Below are 18,869 nucleotides of genomic sequence, written 5' to 3'. Positions count from 1 at the left end.
TCTTCGCTGAGTATGATAGGTGATACTGCAAATATCGAAAGTGTCAGTCTGTCTGTCTGCACTTGGAAACTTCTTTTTATCCCGGAATATTAAAGAGATCCCACGTGATTAAAAAAAAAACTAAATCAAAGTGGATGAAGTTGCAGGCATTATAACCAATGCTGGATAAAAGCGCGAGCGAAGTCAAAAGACCACAAGCAGAAGAAGCGCCGGAATAGACTATCTTGTCATTTATATCGATGTGGTGACCATAAGCTAGTCTATAATATAAAAATGAATCACTAAATGTGTTGCTGATCGCAAATCTCGAGAACAGCTGAACCGACTTCGCTAATTCTTTTTTTATAATATTCCTTGAAGTACGAGGATGGTTCTTACGGAGAGAAAATTTGAAAAAATTTAAATCGACTGTTAGGCGGAACGAAGTTCGCCAGGGCAGCTAGTTTGTAATAAAGACCGCTAAAGACGTTCAATATCAGACTGACATTGAACGAGGTAAAACTAGGTAAAACAATTCAATTACAAACCTCGCGAGCGGTTACCATTGAATTATAAATTATACTCAACTGTCTGCAGACACGCAATACCATTGTCTAGATGCGATTTGTGAAAAAAAGAGGGACACATTTAATTGTCTATGGCGTCCATTAGACTGTAGGTTCTGCATCAATCAATTACACAAGTTTAAAAAATGTGTTAAAAGTATGCTCCTAAAAAAAGCATATTATACAGTCGCAGACTATGTAAACGATAAAAAAGCTTGGATTTGACTCGCTCCAGCAATGCACGGGGCTGCAATGGCTTGTATAGTACGGTATAATAACATTGTAAATTGAAAAATTAAAAAGAGCAACCGCCGAGTTTCTTGCTGGTTCTTCTCGGTAGGAACGGCATTCCGAACCAGTGGTAAATTAAAACTACCTGACTATTCATAAGCACTTGTAAAAAGTTTATATAAATAAAAAACATTCTGTTCTATTCTATTCAATCAATTCAGTCAATTATGAGTGATTGATGGATCATCAAGGCGATTTCGTAAAACCTGCATCAATCAATATTATAATCTCAATTGTTGTGATTGGCTGAATTTGTGCTATTCTTGTTGCAATAGTAGCCAATAGTGAGCCAGCGTCAACCAATCAGAAGTGATTGCGATCGTGACATTTTAGCTGTCATTCTACCGCAATCACGCAGCAGGGCCTCGTTGCCCTGTGGCAAAACTGATAGCCAAAACTATCGTCTAAAGGACGCCTAATAGATGCCTTATAAAAAAGATGACGGGGCGAAGAGAATCATATTTTCACATTTATTTTTATTTTATATGTCTTTCTGCGAACCTTAACCTAGTGCGTGACCTGAGGGCAAACCCGGAACTTTGATCTACAATGCAAAAATTGCGTCTAGCCAATAGCAGGAGAATGTTAGCCAATCAGAGGTGTTTATGATTACCACGGTGTAGCTGGCAAAGTTGCAGTCAAACCTAGTGGCAAGTGATGATGCAGGCCAACGTGGAACGCGAAGAAGATATCTAGAAGATGCTTATCCTATTCACTATTGACTATGTAGATACTGTATTAAAAGTGTAGGGAAAACAGCAAGCTAGTCTTGTACAGTACGCGGCAGAAAGTAATGTACATCGGCTATTAACCGAGCCGAGTTTCTTGCTGGTTCTTCTCGGTAGGAAAGGCATTCCGAACCAGTGGTAGATGCATCCGACTATTCGAAAGTACTTGTAAAAGTTTATTTGAATAAAAAAGATTTTTATTTATTAGACTGACATTTCGACTTTGTAGAGCGTTGTCTCTGTCACTCATACCTATATGACGTTTCGTCGGACAAATCTGCTATCTCCTTCTAAAGGTCGATGTACATTACTTTCGGCCGCGTACTGTAGACTTTTATTTCGATATATCCATTACACAATCACTAAAACTGTGTAGGTACGTACTGTTTGTATTTCTCGGAGAATTATTAACAAGCTATACCTGCAATGTTGTATCAGGTGGTACACACCTCAGACCTCTGACCAGCTGATCAAACTGAGACCAGCTTTCAAATATCAACCTTATGTAAATCTTCCGAGGGTAGTAAATACCCTGATTAGTAAATGCAAGCCGTTGATATGGATTGTACAAATACAATTTTCATATTCTTTGAATGGGTCATAGCCTCATAATATGGAGACTCAACCATGGGCTTTATCTAATCTAAATATATATAAAAGGATTGACTGACTGACTGATCTATCAACGCACAGCTCAATCTACTGGACGGATCGGGCTGAAATTTAGCATGCAGATAGCTATTATGACGTAGACATTAGCTAAGACAGGATTTTCGAAAAGTCAGCCCCTGAGGGGGTAATATAGGGGTTTGAAATTTGTGTATGGGATACGCAGTGTGGGATAATCTCCAGCCCGCTGGACCGATGAGTGATGACCTGAAGAAGGTGGTGAGGAGCGGATGGATGAGGAAGGCGGATGACCGTGTTTGGTGGCGCGCTCTTGGAAAGGCCTATGTCCAGCAGTGGACGCAAACATTCTGATGGATTGGATTGGGTTGGACGGGTGCGGACCTTTCACCTTGGCGATGCCTTGCGGTAAGATAGTAGAAGGGTGAAGGAGGAACCAGGTTTAATAGATAAAGGTTTAAATCATAGACTTAACTGATAGCTAACCAAGGTTTATACCTACACGTAAAATTTATAAGACAATAAATAATTTTATTAAGCATTAAATATTAATATGGTATCGTGATTCTCGTAAAACGAAGGTTAATATTGTATTAGCTAAAGTCGCAAAAACATTAAAATTTGAATACTTACTTCAAGTAGAAATAACTAATAATAATCTTCTGTATATATAAAATTCAAAGTCCTGACTGACTTATATATCAACGCACAGCCTAAACCGCTGGTCCTAGAGACATGAAATTTGGAGGGTGTGTTCCTTGTAAAGAGTAGGTGTCCAGTAAGAAAGGATTTTTCGAAATGCCACCCCTAAGTGGGTTTAATGGGGGTTTGAAATTTATGTAGTGTAGTCCACGCGGACGAAGTCGCGAGCATAAGCTAGTCTATTAAGTTGCAATTGCGGAGGTCAAATTGCCAGTACGCTTCGGACAAACTTTAACAAAGTTAAAAAAACTAGCCAAGTGCGAGTCAGATTCGCGCACTGAGGGTTCCGTACTGCAGTCGTATTTTTCTACATTTTGCACGATAAATCAAAAACTATTATGCATAAAAATAAATAAAAATCTGTTTTAGAATGTAGGTATAGGTAAAGAAAGCCCTTTCATATGTTACCCCACTTGGTATAGTAATTTTACTTTAAAAGTTGAAAATACAAATTATTTGTCCAAAACACATTTTATTTTATTTTTAGGGTTCCGTACCTCAAAAGGAAAAACAGAACCCTTATAGGATCACTTTGTTGTCTGTCTGTCTGTCTGTCAAGAAACCTACAGGGTACTTCCCGTTGACCTAGAATCATGAAATTTGGCAGGTAAGTAGGTAGATCTTATAGCTGACATTTGGGGAAAAATCTGAAAACCGTGAATTTAGGGTTAGATCACACAAAAAAAATTAAATTGTGGTCATGAACTAATAATTAGTATTTTCAACTTTCGAAGTGAGTGTCTATATCAAGTGGGGTATCATATGAAAGGTCTTCACTTGTACATTCTAAAACAAATTTTTATTTATTTTTATGCATCATAGTTTTTGAATTATCGTGCAAAATGTCGAATAAAAACGACTAGTACGGAGCCCTCATTGCGCGAGCCTGACTCGCAGTTGGCCGGTTTTTTTTTTTAGTGTGATGTGACCACAAATTCGCACTTTTCAGATTTTTCCCCTTGAGACCTACCTACAGGTACGGAACCCTAAAAACATTTCAATTTTTCTGAAACACTCTTGGGCATCCATTAAACGTCTATAATGTTTTGCGTGGCAATAAAGAATTTATCTATCTAGGTATCAGTGGCGTGCACAGTGTTCGAAGCCAGGGTAGGTTTAGCCAGGGTTAGTGAGGTAGGAACCTATTTACTGGCAGGTCATAATGAAAAATATGCATTGAGCTATTACAACTGGGGTAAGCAGTGCATTTATGCCTCTATGACCTGCACGCCACTGCTTTTTTTTTTTTTTTTTTTTTTCTCTAGGAGGAGGAAAAATCCCTAATGGACTTCTGTCTATCGACAGGGTGTGTCCGACTCGCACGGACTAAAAAGACCTCCCCCTCTGCGAGATCAGCACGGAACCGTGTAACATTACTTCGTGCTGACCCTCTGGTTGCTCTCTCTCCTTTTTTCTTGTTTTTCTCTATCCTCCCTTCTCAACATTATGGCTCTCAGCATCTGACCGTATCTGTGCCACTCATGCACGCCACTGCTAGGTATAGATATATTTAGTTCTGCGGTTATACCTGTGTGCTGGCTGTACAATGGTGTCAAGGCGCGATAGCTCTGTGTATATAAGCATTGTTATTTTAACTACACCTCATATTTACAGTGCAACATGTCGTCACCTTACTTCCAGACGTGGTGTTCCACAAGGAAGGGTATTCGGACCAGATTATTATTTCTTATCTTTCTTATACCTACTCCGTCCCCCCAATGGTGTAAGAATAACTATTTCATGGCTATCGCAATCGTCAATAAATTCTTTCCTTTCTGCATTGGCTGTGAAAAAATGTAAACAGCTAATCAACCAATCAAAGAGCAGAATTTCTTGACGATTGCGATGAAATGGTTATTCTTACACAATCGGTGGGCTCATCTACCTATGTATCACCGTCATCATGATCAACCCATCGCCGGCTCACTACAGAGCACGGGTCTCCTCTCAGAGTGAAAAGGGTTTTGGCCATAGTCTAACACGCTGGCCATGTGCGGATTGGTAGACTTCACACACCTTTGGAGAACATTATGGAGAACTCTCAGGCATGCAGGTTTCCTCACGATGTTTTCCTTCACCGTTAAAGCAAATTATATTTAATTACTTAAAACACACATAACTCCGAAAAGTTAGAGGTGCGTGCCCGAGATCGAACCTCCGACCTCCGAACACCCTACCTATATATAATATGTACCTATCTATTGGATGACCCGCCTCGGCTACGCTCGAATTTAGCTATGAAAATTGGTGAGTGAAAAAAAAGTGAAATTTCCAAAAATCCTGAAACAGGTATTTCTGCCGTACCTACTCCTAGCACAAGCTTTACGCTTAATTGGATGGGAAAGGGGAATATTAGTCATGATTAGCATAGCTAATGCCTATTCTTTATAAGAAAGAAAAAAAAGTCTAATGTCATGATTGATGCATGGCAAATATTCGCTGCTCCATCAATCATTCATCACTCATGATTGACTAATTTAGAACCTATCGTATGACAGACTTTTTTAGTAGGGGAAGTACTAATCGTTTGGATTTCCCTCAATTCCCAAAACTAATAAGTAAGGGTAGTTTTAAATTAGCATTTAGCAGTAAAAACCTTGGCCCTTTAAGCCACAAATTTAAGATCATCAAGACCTAGCTAGAACCATATAGTTATAAAAAAATGTTTTACTACTGCATTTTAACTTTTTTTTGTTTTTGTTAAAATCTCACGTATTTCAAGAGTTAAAAGACACGAAGAAAGACGTAATGTACCGTAAAAATGATGTCACGACAAACTTACTGAACACCGTGACTCAACCTAAAGTAAGAATAAGTGAAAAATAAACAGCGAAAGAAAAAAAAGAATATCCCTAACTTAACCTGCGCAACTTCACACCGTTGCTAATAAAAAACAAACACGCGCTAAAAAAAACAAAAAAGGCGTGCGCAAACAAAAATTGAAGAAAACTCACCAAAAAATTCTTGCGGATATCCTACACTAGAAACCCGATAATCTTATTTGAACTAACACAAAAAGTTTATTAATATAATGTGAGTGGCGGACACGTCCGCACTCTGTGACGTCTACGGGTTAACTGAGCGTTAAGGCGGCGCCTGCGCGCGTGGTTTAACGCCTCCACCTAGACATGGACGTCTTCAGCATGTGTGCGTGGAGTAGAAAAGGCTTCATGAAAATGCAATGAGGTGCAACACGAGGTGATGTCGACAGTCAAACTTCAGCGATATCATGAAACTTTTGGTTATTGCATTGCGATCATCTTTTTGTGTCATTGGCTTTTATGGTACGAGCACCTAATGTTCTTTATAACCCACACGTGTTTTAACCTAATCGCGCGTTTTTAGGGTTCCGTACCTCAAAAGGAAAAACGGAACCCTTATAGGATCACTTTGTTGTCTGTCTGTCTGTCTTTCAAGAAACCTACACTACAGGGTACTCCCCGTTGACCTAGAATCATGAAATTTGGCAGGTAGGTAGATCTTATAGCATACATTCGGGAAAAAATCTGAAAACCGTGAATTTGTGGTTACATCATACAAAAAAAATTAAATTGTGGTCATGAACTAATAATTAGTATTTTCAATTTTCGAAGTAAGATAACTTTATCAAGTGGGGTATCATATGAAACTTGAAAGGTCTTCACGTGTGCATTCTAAAACAGATTTTTATTTATTTTTATGTATCATAGTTTTTGAATTATCGTAAAAATGACGAAAAAAAATTTTTACAAAAAAAATAAAAACCGACTTCGTTACACAAACACTAAAAATTGTAAAATAATTTAATTTATTACCGAATATATTATGTATACAAGAGTTAATATAGTTCCATAATAATATTTTTTGGGGTCGGTGCCAATGAGGTGCCATTGTGGAGTCCCATAAAAATATGAAGTCTAGACGATTCGCGCAGCTAAAGCTAATTCGGTTTTTATTTTTTTTGTAAAAAAAATTTATTTCACAATTTTTAGTGGCCCCATGGAATTATGCTATGACTGGTTAAAAATCTACTGTTTACTAAGCTATTACACTGATCGCGAGCAATTTACTCTTATCCGTTGAGGAGTTCCAGTATCTATCTTCGAAGATGTTCATCAGATCTTCACCAAATTGAAATGGGACCAACTTTGAAGTATACCCTTTCAAACAAAAAAAGAATTTTCAAAATCGGTCCAGGCGTTTTCGAGTAATCGGGGAACATACATAAAAAAAAAAAAAAAAAAAGATTCCGACGAATTGAGAACCTCCTCCTTTTTTTGAAGTCGGTTAAAAATGCGACTGTAGTACGAAACCCTCGTTGCGCGAGCCTGACTCGCACTTGGAAGGTTTTTTAACTATGAGTAGAGTTATACTTTATCTCTCTGTATGTATCTGTGTGGAGCTTAGCCTATATTGGAAGATACACGAAGTACCTACCTATTATGCCTGTGTGTCTAACAGAGTAAGATAAACCCCGCTTTTTATAACTTTAGGCAACTTGAATTTTCATTGACGTATTTTGTAATTTTATCTATTACAAAAGACAGACTCTTCAAAGTGCTTTTAATTTTAGGTATTTTTTTTTTATTTTTTTTAGAATAATATGTCAATGTAAATATGAAAGGAAAATTAAGCTATTTTATTTTATTTTTATTAAGATTTCCATGTAGGTATCTATCTATCTCTCGGCTAACTCAACCAATGCGAGCAAACCCCCAACTAGTCTATTATAAAAATGTACACAGAAACGTTTAGGTACAAAGCATACGATTTACATACAAAAATGTTTACATACACACAACTCGTTCTAACCTTTGCTCTGCCGTATAAATTAATGGGATTTTTATGGAGGAAACCCGATAATTTAATACAATAGGTACAAATGGTAATTGGTGACTGGTTACTACCCTGGAAAAAGGGGCAGGGTCACGACCTACCTTGACATTGGTCATGCAGTACCTAATTTGATGCCTTAAAGCACTTTAAAAACTTTAATTCATTTTATTTATTCATTTACTAAAGTACATAACTCGCCAACTTTATATATTCTATGTTTGGATAATATAAAAGGCGCTTACTGAAAAGCAGCGTTGGGGCGTCTGGTACCTCAGATATTTGCTATAGAGGTATGTGTCTAAGGGGCCCGACGAGCGACGTCTCAACACAAGCTGAGTGCCTAATGTGGGATAATGTGAGATAATGCCTAATGTGGTGTCAGTGAAGAGTGATTAATAATCCATACTTGCATACTAATATTATAAATGCGACAGTGTGTCTGTCTGTCTGTATACTAGTTTTTCACGGCCCATTGCGCATTAGTTTTAATTTTACGATATTTCACATTATTATTTTAATTTTGTGATATCTCCTAAGTTATAATGCTAAATTAAATGATGTAAAGGGTAATTTTGGTATTAATTGAATATTTCAGATGATCAACTATTTTATTTTGACAAGAATTAATAGTACGTCAGTAAAAACACTTTCGAAAGTAAGGCTTTGTTTCAGATCACATTTGAACATCATAAAATCGATTTTTGTGAGCCAACCTTAAAACATACATGTATGCTATGGCGGACTTTTTTGTAGCACTTTATAAGAGAAACAATTTCATCATACGTTTATTTCGTGTAACTTTGACGATTTAGGCGCAGAGCACGGCTCGGAAACTCTCAAATGAGAAGAATTTTTCCGACCTAATTCACATTATTTCAATTTCCCTAGGAATCGCTAATTTTTTGAGAATTAAACTATGCCTATAAACCTTCCTCTTGAATCACTCTATCTACTCGTGAAAACCGCATTAAAATCCGTTGCGTAGTTATAATATAGTATAGATCAATAAAATTTTGTCCATCTCGTTTCTCCATTTATAGTGTAACTAGCTTATGCTCGCGACTTCGTCCGCGTGGACTACACAAATTTCAAACCCCTATTTCACCCTCTTGGGGTTGAATTTTAAAAAATCTTTTCTTAGCGGATGCCTACGTCATAATAGCTATCTGCATGCCAAATTTCAGCCTGATCCTTCCAGTAGTTTCAGCTGTGTGTTGATAGATCAGTCAGTCAGTCAGTCAGTCACCTTTTCCTCTTATATATTTAGATGCTTAAAGCTAGTACATACCTCCGCCGCCCAGCCTCGGTGTCCACTAAACAAAGCCGTAAGTCTGTTATCTATTGCTTTTATATCCCCTTATCAACCCCGTTACAGATCGATCAATACATTTATCTCCCCGTAGGTACCTAGTACATGTACCGCTTTGTTCGGACCGGCTACAGTTCAGAACGATATACTCCATACTAATATTGTATGATTAACTAACAACCCGCCGCGGCTTCGCACGGGTGCAATATAGATACTAACTAGCTGATTCCTGCGACTTCGTCCGCGTGGATTTAAGTTTTTTAAAATCCCGCGGGAACTCTTTGATTTTTCGGGATTGTTGTCGTTGCTTGGTACCTACAATATGAATTCACTATGAACACTTCCTGAATCTTGATAACCCAGGCGGGCAGTAAACCTGCAGCATCAGGATTAAGGAGTTGAATCCAGAATTTTTTATGTGAGCACGACGTAAACTTTTTTTGTTGATTTAAAAAAAAATTTGCAAATCGGTCCAGAAACCTCGAAAAAATCGATGTAGAAAAAAGAACCACCTCCTTTTTGACAGTCGGTTAAAAACCGATGACCTTGAAATATTTACGGAACAATCTTTAAAATATCCCTTTTCTAACAAAAAAAGAATGAATGAAATCGGACTACGCGTTAATGAATTACAACTCAGTATACATTTTAACTTTCGTCCCCTCTCCTACGGGAACCATGCTGAATTTCGGGATAAAAAGTATCCTATATTCTTCCTCATAGTATGACCTCAAATCGTACCAAGTTTCATTGGAATCCATTCAGTAGTTTCAGCGTGATGCGCGGCCGTGATACAGACAGACAGACAGATAGACAAAAATGAAAAAAATTACAGTTTTGGGTTCAGTATCGATTATAGAGTGCCCTCGAAAAAAAATTTCAAAATATCTTCAATGTACAGAATTTGACCTGTTACAGTTTTATTATAAGTATTGATTGATGTGGTGACAGTGTGCAGATTATCTAAATACTAGCTGATGCACGCGACTTCGTCCGCGTGGAATTAGGTTTTTTAAAAATCCCGCGGGAACTCTTTGATTTTCCGGGATAAAAAGGAGCCAAAAAGGATGTCCGTCTACGGGATGCAAGCTATCTTCGCACGGATAGCGTTACATAAGTAGCTATAGCGTTTGTTTGTATCGTCATATCGGTTAAATGAATGACTGAAAACATGAAATTTGGCAGGTAGGTACGTCTGATAGCAGACATTCGGGGAAAAATCTGAAAACTGTGAATTTGTGGTTATATCACGCAAAAAAAATTAAATTGTGGTCATGAACTAACTAATTATTAGTATTTTGAATTTACGAAGTAAGATACTATATGAAGTGGGGTATCATATGAAAGAGCTTCACTTGTGCATTCTAAAACAGATTTTTATTTATTTTTATGTATCATAGTTTTTGAATTATCGTGCAATATGCCGAAAAAATACGACTGTGTACGCAACCCTCGTTGCGCGAGCCGGACTCGCTCTTGGCCGGTCTTTTTTCTTTTTATTACGGAAAATTGAAGAGTTACCTGGGATTTTCAAAAAATTTAATTCACGGCAACGAAGTCGTCGGCTTTAGCTTGTTGATGATAATAATTAGAGACCATAATTTTAAGTGAAGCACGGGTGGCCCTAAAAATTCAAAATAACTAATTTTGATCGTAAAAAAGGGACTCTCGGGAAGTAGTTAATATTAATGTCTTTTAAATGTTATGTAAATGAAATGTTGTCAAATAGTTTAAAAAAACCTATGCGCTGATTAATATCGATACATTTACAAGTTCAGAATATTTACAAAAGGCTCTGATTTTGTATAATTTGTTACATTTTTTTGGTGATAAAATCAATAGATTTGTTAGGACGGATGGTCTTACGTCAAAGGTCGAGTATTTAAACTTTTAAAGTGACTGAGCTTTTTAACCGACCTCAAAAAAAGAGATCACGTCGATCCGTTGCTCCATTGCGACGTGAATGAAGGACAAACCAACAAACAAACACACATAATACTAGATGATGCCCGCGACTTCATTTGCATGGATTTAGGTTTCTGAAAATCCCGTGGGAACTCTTTGATTTTCCGGGATAAAAAGTAGCTTATGTCCTTTCCCCGGATGCAAGCTATCTCTATACCAAATTTCGTCAAAATCGGTTGAACGGTTGAGCCGTGAAAGGCTAGCAGACAGACAGACACACTTTCGCATTTATAATATTGGTATGGAACACGTAGAAATGGAAGTATGGATTAGTATGGAAGTGTGGATGGGCAGTACCTACTAGTGAATGTATCTCTATAATATAAAAACGAATCACTAAATGTGTTGCTCATCGCAAATCTCGAGAACAGCTGAACCGATTTCGCTAATTCTTTTTTTTAAATATTCCTTGAAGTACGAGGATGGTTCTTACGGAGAGAAAAATTTAATTCAACTTCCCCCTCAATTTTCTAAACTCCACCCGAGCGATGCCGGGGCGTGTCAGCTAGTCTATGTATATACAAAAAATAAAAATGAATCGCTGAATGTGTTGTTGCTCATCGCAAATCTCGAGAACAGCTGAACCGATTTCGCTAATTCTTTCTTTATAATATTCCTTGAAGTACGAGGATGGTTCTTACGGAGAGAAAAATTTAAAAAAATTGAATCGACTGTTAGGCGGAACGAAGTTCGTCGGGGCTGCTAGTACATGATATTTAGAAAAGTTTAAAATTAAAGTTACATCGGCCATAAACAAGCACTCTGCACTTGCTTAAAAGCTTCAGCTTCGGCCAAAACTTAGGCCCATTTTGGCCGAAGTCGACGGTTTGGCCGAAGCCGAAGGTTCATTCGAACACTATTGAAGTATGGAAAAGTCTAACCGTTGGTTTGTAATGATATGTATTAAGACTAGCTTATGCTCGCGACTTCGTCCGCGTGGACTACACAAATTTCAAACCTCTATTTCACCCGTTTACGGGTTGAATTTTCAAAAATCCTTTCTTCATAATAGCTATCTGAATACCGAATTTCGGCCCGATCCGTCCAGTAGTTTGAGCTGTAAGTTGATAGATCAGTCAGTCAGTCAGTCAGTCAGTCACCTTTTGCTTTTATATATTTAGAAGAATACAAAAAAAACTTACCTCGGATTGCAATGTCGTTTGCAATTCATCATTCAGTATCTTCAATGCTGCAATCTGAAAAGACAAATATTACATTTTAAAAATAGCCCGTACCCCTTCGTGTTCATCCGACTCGCACTTGACTGGTTTTTAGGGTTCAACCCCAAAAGGAAAAACGGAACCCTTATAGGATCACTTTGTTGTCTGTCTGTCTGTCTGTCGGTCTGTCAAGAAACCTACAGGGTACTTCCCGTTAACCTAGAACCTAGAAATTTGGCAGGTAGGTAGGTCTTATAGCTGACATGAGGGGAAAAATCTGAAAACCGTGAATTTGTGATTTACAATTTACATCACACAAAAAAAATTAAATTGTGGTCAAGAACTAAAAATTAGTATTTTTAATTTTCGAAGTAAGATAACGAAGTATATCAAGTGGGGTATCATATGAAAGGGCTTCACCTGTGCATTCTAAAACAGATTTTTCTTTATTTTTATGCATCATAGTTTTTGAATTATCGTGCAAAATATCAAAAAAATACTACTGTAGTACGGAACCCTCGTTGCGCGAGCCTGACTCTCACTTGGCCGGTTTTTTTAAATGGCAAGCCGTTATTTAATACGGCGAACTCTACAATTCGACGCGTATTTTATTTGCAACTAGCTGATGGCCGCGACTTCGTACGTGGATGTGGATTTAGGTTTTTAAAAATCATGCAAAAAATCACGTCGATCCGTTGCTCCCTTGCAACGTGATTGAAGGACAAACCGACAAACAAACTCATTTTCGCATGTGTGCGAAATAATGATTTTATACCAAATAGCGATCGCTTGACGACCAACGTAACGCGACAGGTCGAGATAGCAATCGGGTTGCGAACGCCCCGCACACCCCCATAGCCCCTGCGCTAACCGGATGCGGGCGAGCGCGAGTGACGTGCGAGTGTGCGGGGCGTCCCCCCACCTCATACCCCGATTGCCATCTCAACCTGTCGCGAACTATACCTAGCCTACTTCTCTTATCAGTTTAGCAGAATTAGTGCTATTTTAGGAGTATTCACGTCACCTTTTTACCATTTACGGAGTACGTCAGGTTTAGAGCATACAGGAAGATCGTTTGATAGTAATAGCTCTTGAATAAGCTATGGAGTAGGAAACGCGTCATCAAACTATGCACATAAATTGGGGGTTGTCGAGAAAAAAGTTTTTGAAACCAAAGATCTATAAATCATCATCATCATCATCATCAACCGATAGACGTCCACTGCTGGACATAGGTCTCTTGTAGGGACTTCCACACGCCACCCGCTCCCTGCGACTCGTCTGATGTCGTCCGTCCACCTAGCGGGGAGGTCTTCCAACACTGCGTCTTCCAGCACCTTGGGACCCCAACGTCTGTCGGTTATACGAACTATGTGCCCTGCCCATTGCCACTTCAGCTTCGCAACCCATTGAGCTATGGGTGTTACTCTAGTTCTCTTACTGATCTCATTTCTGATTTGATCACGTAGAGAAACTTCAAGCATAGCTCTCTCCATCGCCCGCTGAGTGACTCTGAGTTTTCTTATGAGGCCCTGATCTTTAAATATTAAAGGAGAAACAGACTGATTTATAATGTCCAATCGAACCGAGCCGAAACCACCTTCGGTTTTCGCCAAAATGCGCAAAAATTAGCCAAAGCCAAAGTGATTTTTTGTAGGTATAGCGGCAGTTTGTGCGACTAGAATTCATTATTAATCATGTTTTTTTGTTTTTTGTTTTAAATAGATATAGCGAGCAAACGAGCAGGCGGGTCACCTGATGTTAAGTGATTACCGCCGCCCATGAACATTTGCAGCACCAGAGGAGCCGCCGATGCGTTGCCGGCCTTTTAGGAATTTGTTGGTCCGCCCCTTGAATAACCCCACGTTATAATCTAGTGGGAACACCGCCGATGGGAGTTGGTTCCACAGTTTGCACGTGCGTGGAAAGAAGGATCTGGCGCAGCGGACGGTCGAAGTGCACCAGACACCCAGATGGTGAGGGTGAAATTCCTTACGGTGGCGCGCGGTGCGGTTGTAGAAAAAAGAGGGTGGAATGAGGTCAAAAAGCTCATGATTTTTATTTATTACGCATAGTTAGCTTACTTCCCGGGGAAGGACATAGGCTACTTTTTATCCCGAAAAAGAAAAGAGTTCCCGCGGGATTTTTTAAAAACCTAAATCCACGCGGACGAAGTCGCGGGCATTACCTAGTTTGAAATAAACTTATTGGCTGAAATTTTCGGGCGGCATTTGAAGCACTTATTTCAATTCTTGAGCAATTGTATTTCTATGGTACAGCCCTATCCATCACTGAATAGCAGTATCAAGAAGCAAACAAAGTAAAGAGGCAGAATTATGCGAATACATTCCACTTTGACCTATTGGCGGTTCGCATAAGCAATTCCAAATTTAAATCCATTCCAGATTTAAAATTCAAAATAACCGCGTCCACATTTACTTCGATTTTTATGAAAATCGGTCTTTTTTCGATGATAATATTGTAATTTGAAAACAGTACTTAAATTATTGAAACTAATACGTAGATCAATTAGGTACCTACTTAAACTTATATTCCTAATTTTACCAAAAAAAATTGTCTACGATTGTAAATTGTAATTATTATTACAACTATAAGTCCCGCAAATTGATAATGCGCGTGGCCGCCATCTTAGTGACGTCAGCACTAGACTGAAGTATCGAGCTAATGGTATATTTTTATTTCGGCTGACATGACGTCATTTCGATGTTAATGAGACATGGTTTCAGCGCAATAGCAACTTGCGGGAGGTTCTATGTTAGAGTAGAAAAACATAACACATAGAACTTTTTTAGTGATTGAAAAGCCAAATTCCCAGGTAGCTAGAAATTGGCGCTAAAATTCTTTAACATAAATAATCGATTTACATTGAATAAAGACAATATGGATCGGAATCACAGATTACATCTTGAATGATATTGATAAATTGTATAGACAAGGGAACAGGGCATTGTCCTAAATATAAATAAAAAATAGGACGCATAATTTGCGAATTAAAACGTATTACATATTTCCATGTCAATGTGATAAACTAAATCATTTTTCAGCGATTTTTTTTGGAGTTTAGTCTAAAACAGGTATAGAGAATGCCTGTTTTAGACTAAACTCCAAAAAAAAATCTATTTTATACTATTTATTATTTATTAGCTGTTATCATCATCATCAACAACCCAAATATGTCTCAGAATGAGATGGCCATAGCCATAGTCTACCACGCCGGCCAAGTGGGGATTGGCAGACTTCAATCTTCACACACCTTTGAGAAAATTATTGGGAACTCTCAGGCATGCAGGTTTCGTCACAATATTTTCTTTTTTCACTGTCTAATCCTAAATGCTTAAACACTCATAACTCCGAAAAGTTGGAGGTACGTGCCCAGGATCAAACTCCCGACCTCCCGACGACGACGATGACGGAAGACGATGTCTTAACCACTAGGCTATCAAGGCTTAAAAATACTGGTGAAGTGCGAGTCGGAGTCGCACACGAAGGGTTCCGTAACATCGTACAAGAATAACACTTTTTTAAAACGAAAAGGTGACTGACTGACTGATCTATCAACGCACAGTTAAAACTTTTGGACGGAACGCGCTGAAATTTGGCATGACGTAGACATCCGCTAAGGATTTTTGAAAATTCAAGCACTAAGGGGGTAAAATAGGGGTTCGTGTAGTCTACGTGGACGAAGTCGCGGGCATAAGCTAGTTTGTGCTACAAGGCCTTTATGCTACCTGTTTAGTTTAGTTTAGTTTAATATTCTTTATTGTACACCGAAAAGAAGACACAAAAAAAAACCATGTAAAAGAAGAACATACAATTACCGGCCTTATCGCTGTGAAGCGATTCGAGCCGCAATAGCTCAACCGGTATAGGAGTGGACTGAAAACCGAAAGGTCGACGGTTCAAACCCCGCCCGTTGCACTATTGTCGTACCTACTCCTAGCACAAGCTTTGAGGCTTAGTTGGAGAGGAAAGAGGAATATTAGTCATTTAACATGGCTAATATTCTTTTTAAAGAAAAAAAAAAAAAAATCTCTACCAGGCAACTAGGTTGAAGAGGATTTAAAGGCTAGTGAAACTGGGTTTAAGGTGTACGTAAGTTGTTAGGGAACCTGTCATTCTTGGTCAACGGGAGATACCCTATAGATTTTGATTCTCTTCCCGGGTCTCTACAAACAACGAAGTGATCCTATGAGGGTTTTCTTTTTTCTCTGAATATACGGAACCGTAAAAATAGAACCATAACATTTTAAGCAGGGTACTCACTAGCCGTGTAGCATGTAACGTATCTGATACTGTATCAACTTGCAAGTATCGCCAGTCGGCGGGTCACTGCGAACTTACCGCGCTCCACGCGCGAGCGGCTCGCAGCAGGCTTGTGCCTATGTAGTACGTACTCACTTGATACAGTATCAGATACGTTACATGCTACACTGCTAGGTGAGCACCTCAGACCACAGAAGATATAATAGTATGCAGACTAAGAATTAAGGAGACTTGGCATTAAAATAATAATACCTTGTTAGTGCAAGCTAGGTGTATAGAAAAGCTCTGAAGAGTGATAAACATAAAAACAGTTTTTTGTCTTTGTCATAGTTTTGCTTTGTCACATTGTCGTTTGTGCCCAACAAACCTCTGTGATAGTAATTTATTGCGAATATTACGATTTTTTATTTAGTTTTCTGTTTTAAATTTAGTATTGAAGGTGTGTAGAAGCCATTTATGGTGCATTGCTGTGTAAAAGTTGTAGCGAACGCAAATTATGAAACATAACCTTTCATACGTCAGTATGATTTCTTTTGTTGTTTTGTCCCTTTCGGGTGTACCTACGTGTCTGACAAGTCTTCTTGGTTCTTAGTCTGAGGTGAGCACCCTGCTTTATAGCGACGCTAACGACTCGCAGCAGGTTTTCAATCCCAAAGCTAATTCTCTTATCTGGTGGTTATCAGTGCAAACATAGATACCCTATCTACCCTATGTACCAACGGCCATTCCGGACCAAAGGTGGTTCACTGGTAACTGTACAATGTAGGTACTTACCTACATCTAGGGTTATTACCTTTGCCTTATTAATAAACTAGGTGATGCCCGCGACTTTGTCCGCGTGGGTTTACGTTTTTCAAAATCCCGCGGGAACTCTTTGAGTTTCCGGGATAAAAAGTACCACTAGGCTATCACAGCTTTTAAGCAGGTATTAAGTATTAACTGATGCCCATGACTGTGTTTGCATGGATTTAGGTATTCTTTATTTTATAGGATAAAAACTTTGTCACTCTCCAGGTCTGTAACTAAAAAAAAAACTAAAACTAAAAAAAGCAAAATATCGCTTCAATCGGTTGCTCCGTGATTAAAGAATAAACCAGCAAACAAACACACTTTCGCATTTATAATATGGATATTCTGAGCAATATTGGAGTGTGGATTGTAAAAGTTTTATCATAGTATGTTTTATAGTTTATTAGTTGATGCATCACACAAAATATACGGCCACACAACTATACGGCCACACATTGGTGCTAACTCTCGTACCAATGTTGGTCAGTTATTTTCGTGAGGCATCCACACATGTTGACTATTAATTCATGTTTGTCCCATCAAAGCCATCGTGAAGATGTATGATACAGAAGTCGAAGTTGCTCTAACCTCTTTTACAGTACCAAGTGCATATAGTTTGTATTTGTTTAAAGAAGAAAAAAAGGAAATGCCACATCAAAGAAGATGGTGGACGTACGCACTTGATGTGTATTGCAACAAGACTGATGTTGGCGCCAATGTGTGGATGTATCGCGAACGTTGGTGCAGATTCCTTTGAAAAAACCGACATAGAATGGCCAACGTTTGCGGGAGTGTTGGGGCCAATGCTTATTTCCTGATCCACACGTTGGACAAGCAGTGTTGGGGCCCGCATTGGGGCCAACATTGGGTAAGGTAAGTGAAGAAGAGATATTAGATAAGTAATTTAATAAACTAAAATACTTATGTACTTAATATATTGTTTTTCTTAGATGTCTAGTGTTTATCTTATCAAAAGTATTTATATCTACATTTAAAAAATATAACTAATCTGTTAATTACTGTTGTAATAAGTGATTTGGAACCCCTAACACTCCTTAGATGTTTACATGAGAAAATTGAGAAATGATATCAAAAAATGTTTTACGTTGAGTAGTTATGAACTCAGAAATCAGAAGACAGTATTGAAGACTTCTAGTCACAATAAAATAGCTATTACGGTATACTGGAATGGTAATTGATAGTTATAGAATCAGCCGATGTTATAAAATTGATTGAATAATGAGAAAAACATAACCTTCAAGTCAGCTGTCAAACTCAAATTACATGTTTACTTTACAGCCATTTTACAGCATTATTTAACATAGAAAACTCACCTCAAGTTCTTGGTTTTGGCATTTTTCTTCAAGTTCCTTAACTGAGGATTCCGTTCTAGAAGATTCTGCTTCGGTATCCTGCGCGGATCCTTCAGATAACACTTCCGTAGCAAAATTCGTAATCTGCCCTTTCAGGCTGCTTAAACTCTGGTTCAGATTAAGCCACGACATTTTTAACACGCGAAATTAAAAGTTCACATATCAAAGGCAAACGTTTAGCATCAAAATATTATGGAAATACCGATGTAAACAGTAAATAAATAGCATTATTTTGCCATTGACACAGTACCTACTTTGTCTAGTTGGCAAAAGTCAAAACA

The 18,869-nt window shown here is 38.3% G+C and overlaps 1 protein-coding gene across 2 annotated transcripts in view; it reads right to left on the bottom strand.

The window, feature by feature from the left end:
- LOC117993766 (thyroid receptor-interacting protein 11-like) overlaps nt 1-18,869 on the bottom strand; it is a 71,247-nt gene extending 52,378 nt beyond the window's left edge. The window contains exons 1-2 of one of the 2 annotated variants that reach the window (XM_034981590.2): nt 18,550-18,869; nt 12,125-12,178 (exon numbers count right to left, since the gene is read on the bottom strand). In XM_034981590.2, coding sequence (XP_034837481.1) covers nt 12,125-12,178; nt 18,550-18,720 — 225 coding nt within the window. In that variant the 5' untranslated portion in view covers nt 18,721-18,869. Of the gene's footprint in view, nt 1-5,847; nt 5,990-12,124; nt 12,179-18,549 lie in introns of those variants that run through there. The other variant, XM_069507080.1, reaches the window with a different exon arrangement.

This window comes from Maniola hyperantus, chromosome 25, assembly GCF_902806685.2.
Source record: "Maniola hyperantus chromosome 25, iAphHyp1.2, whole genome shotgun sequence".
In the NCBI taxonomy this organism is placed as follows: Eukaryota; Metazoa; Arthropoda; class Insecta; order Lepidoptera; family Nymphalidae; genus Maniola; species Maniola hyperantus.
The sequence above is the reverse complement of the archived record's forward strand: the minus strand, read 5'-3'. Positions and strand labels throughout refer to the sequence as shown.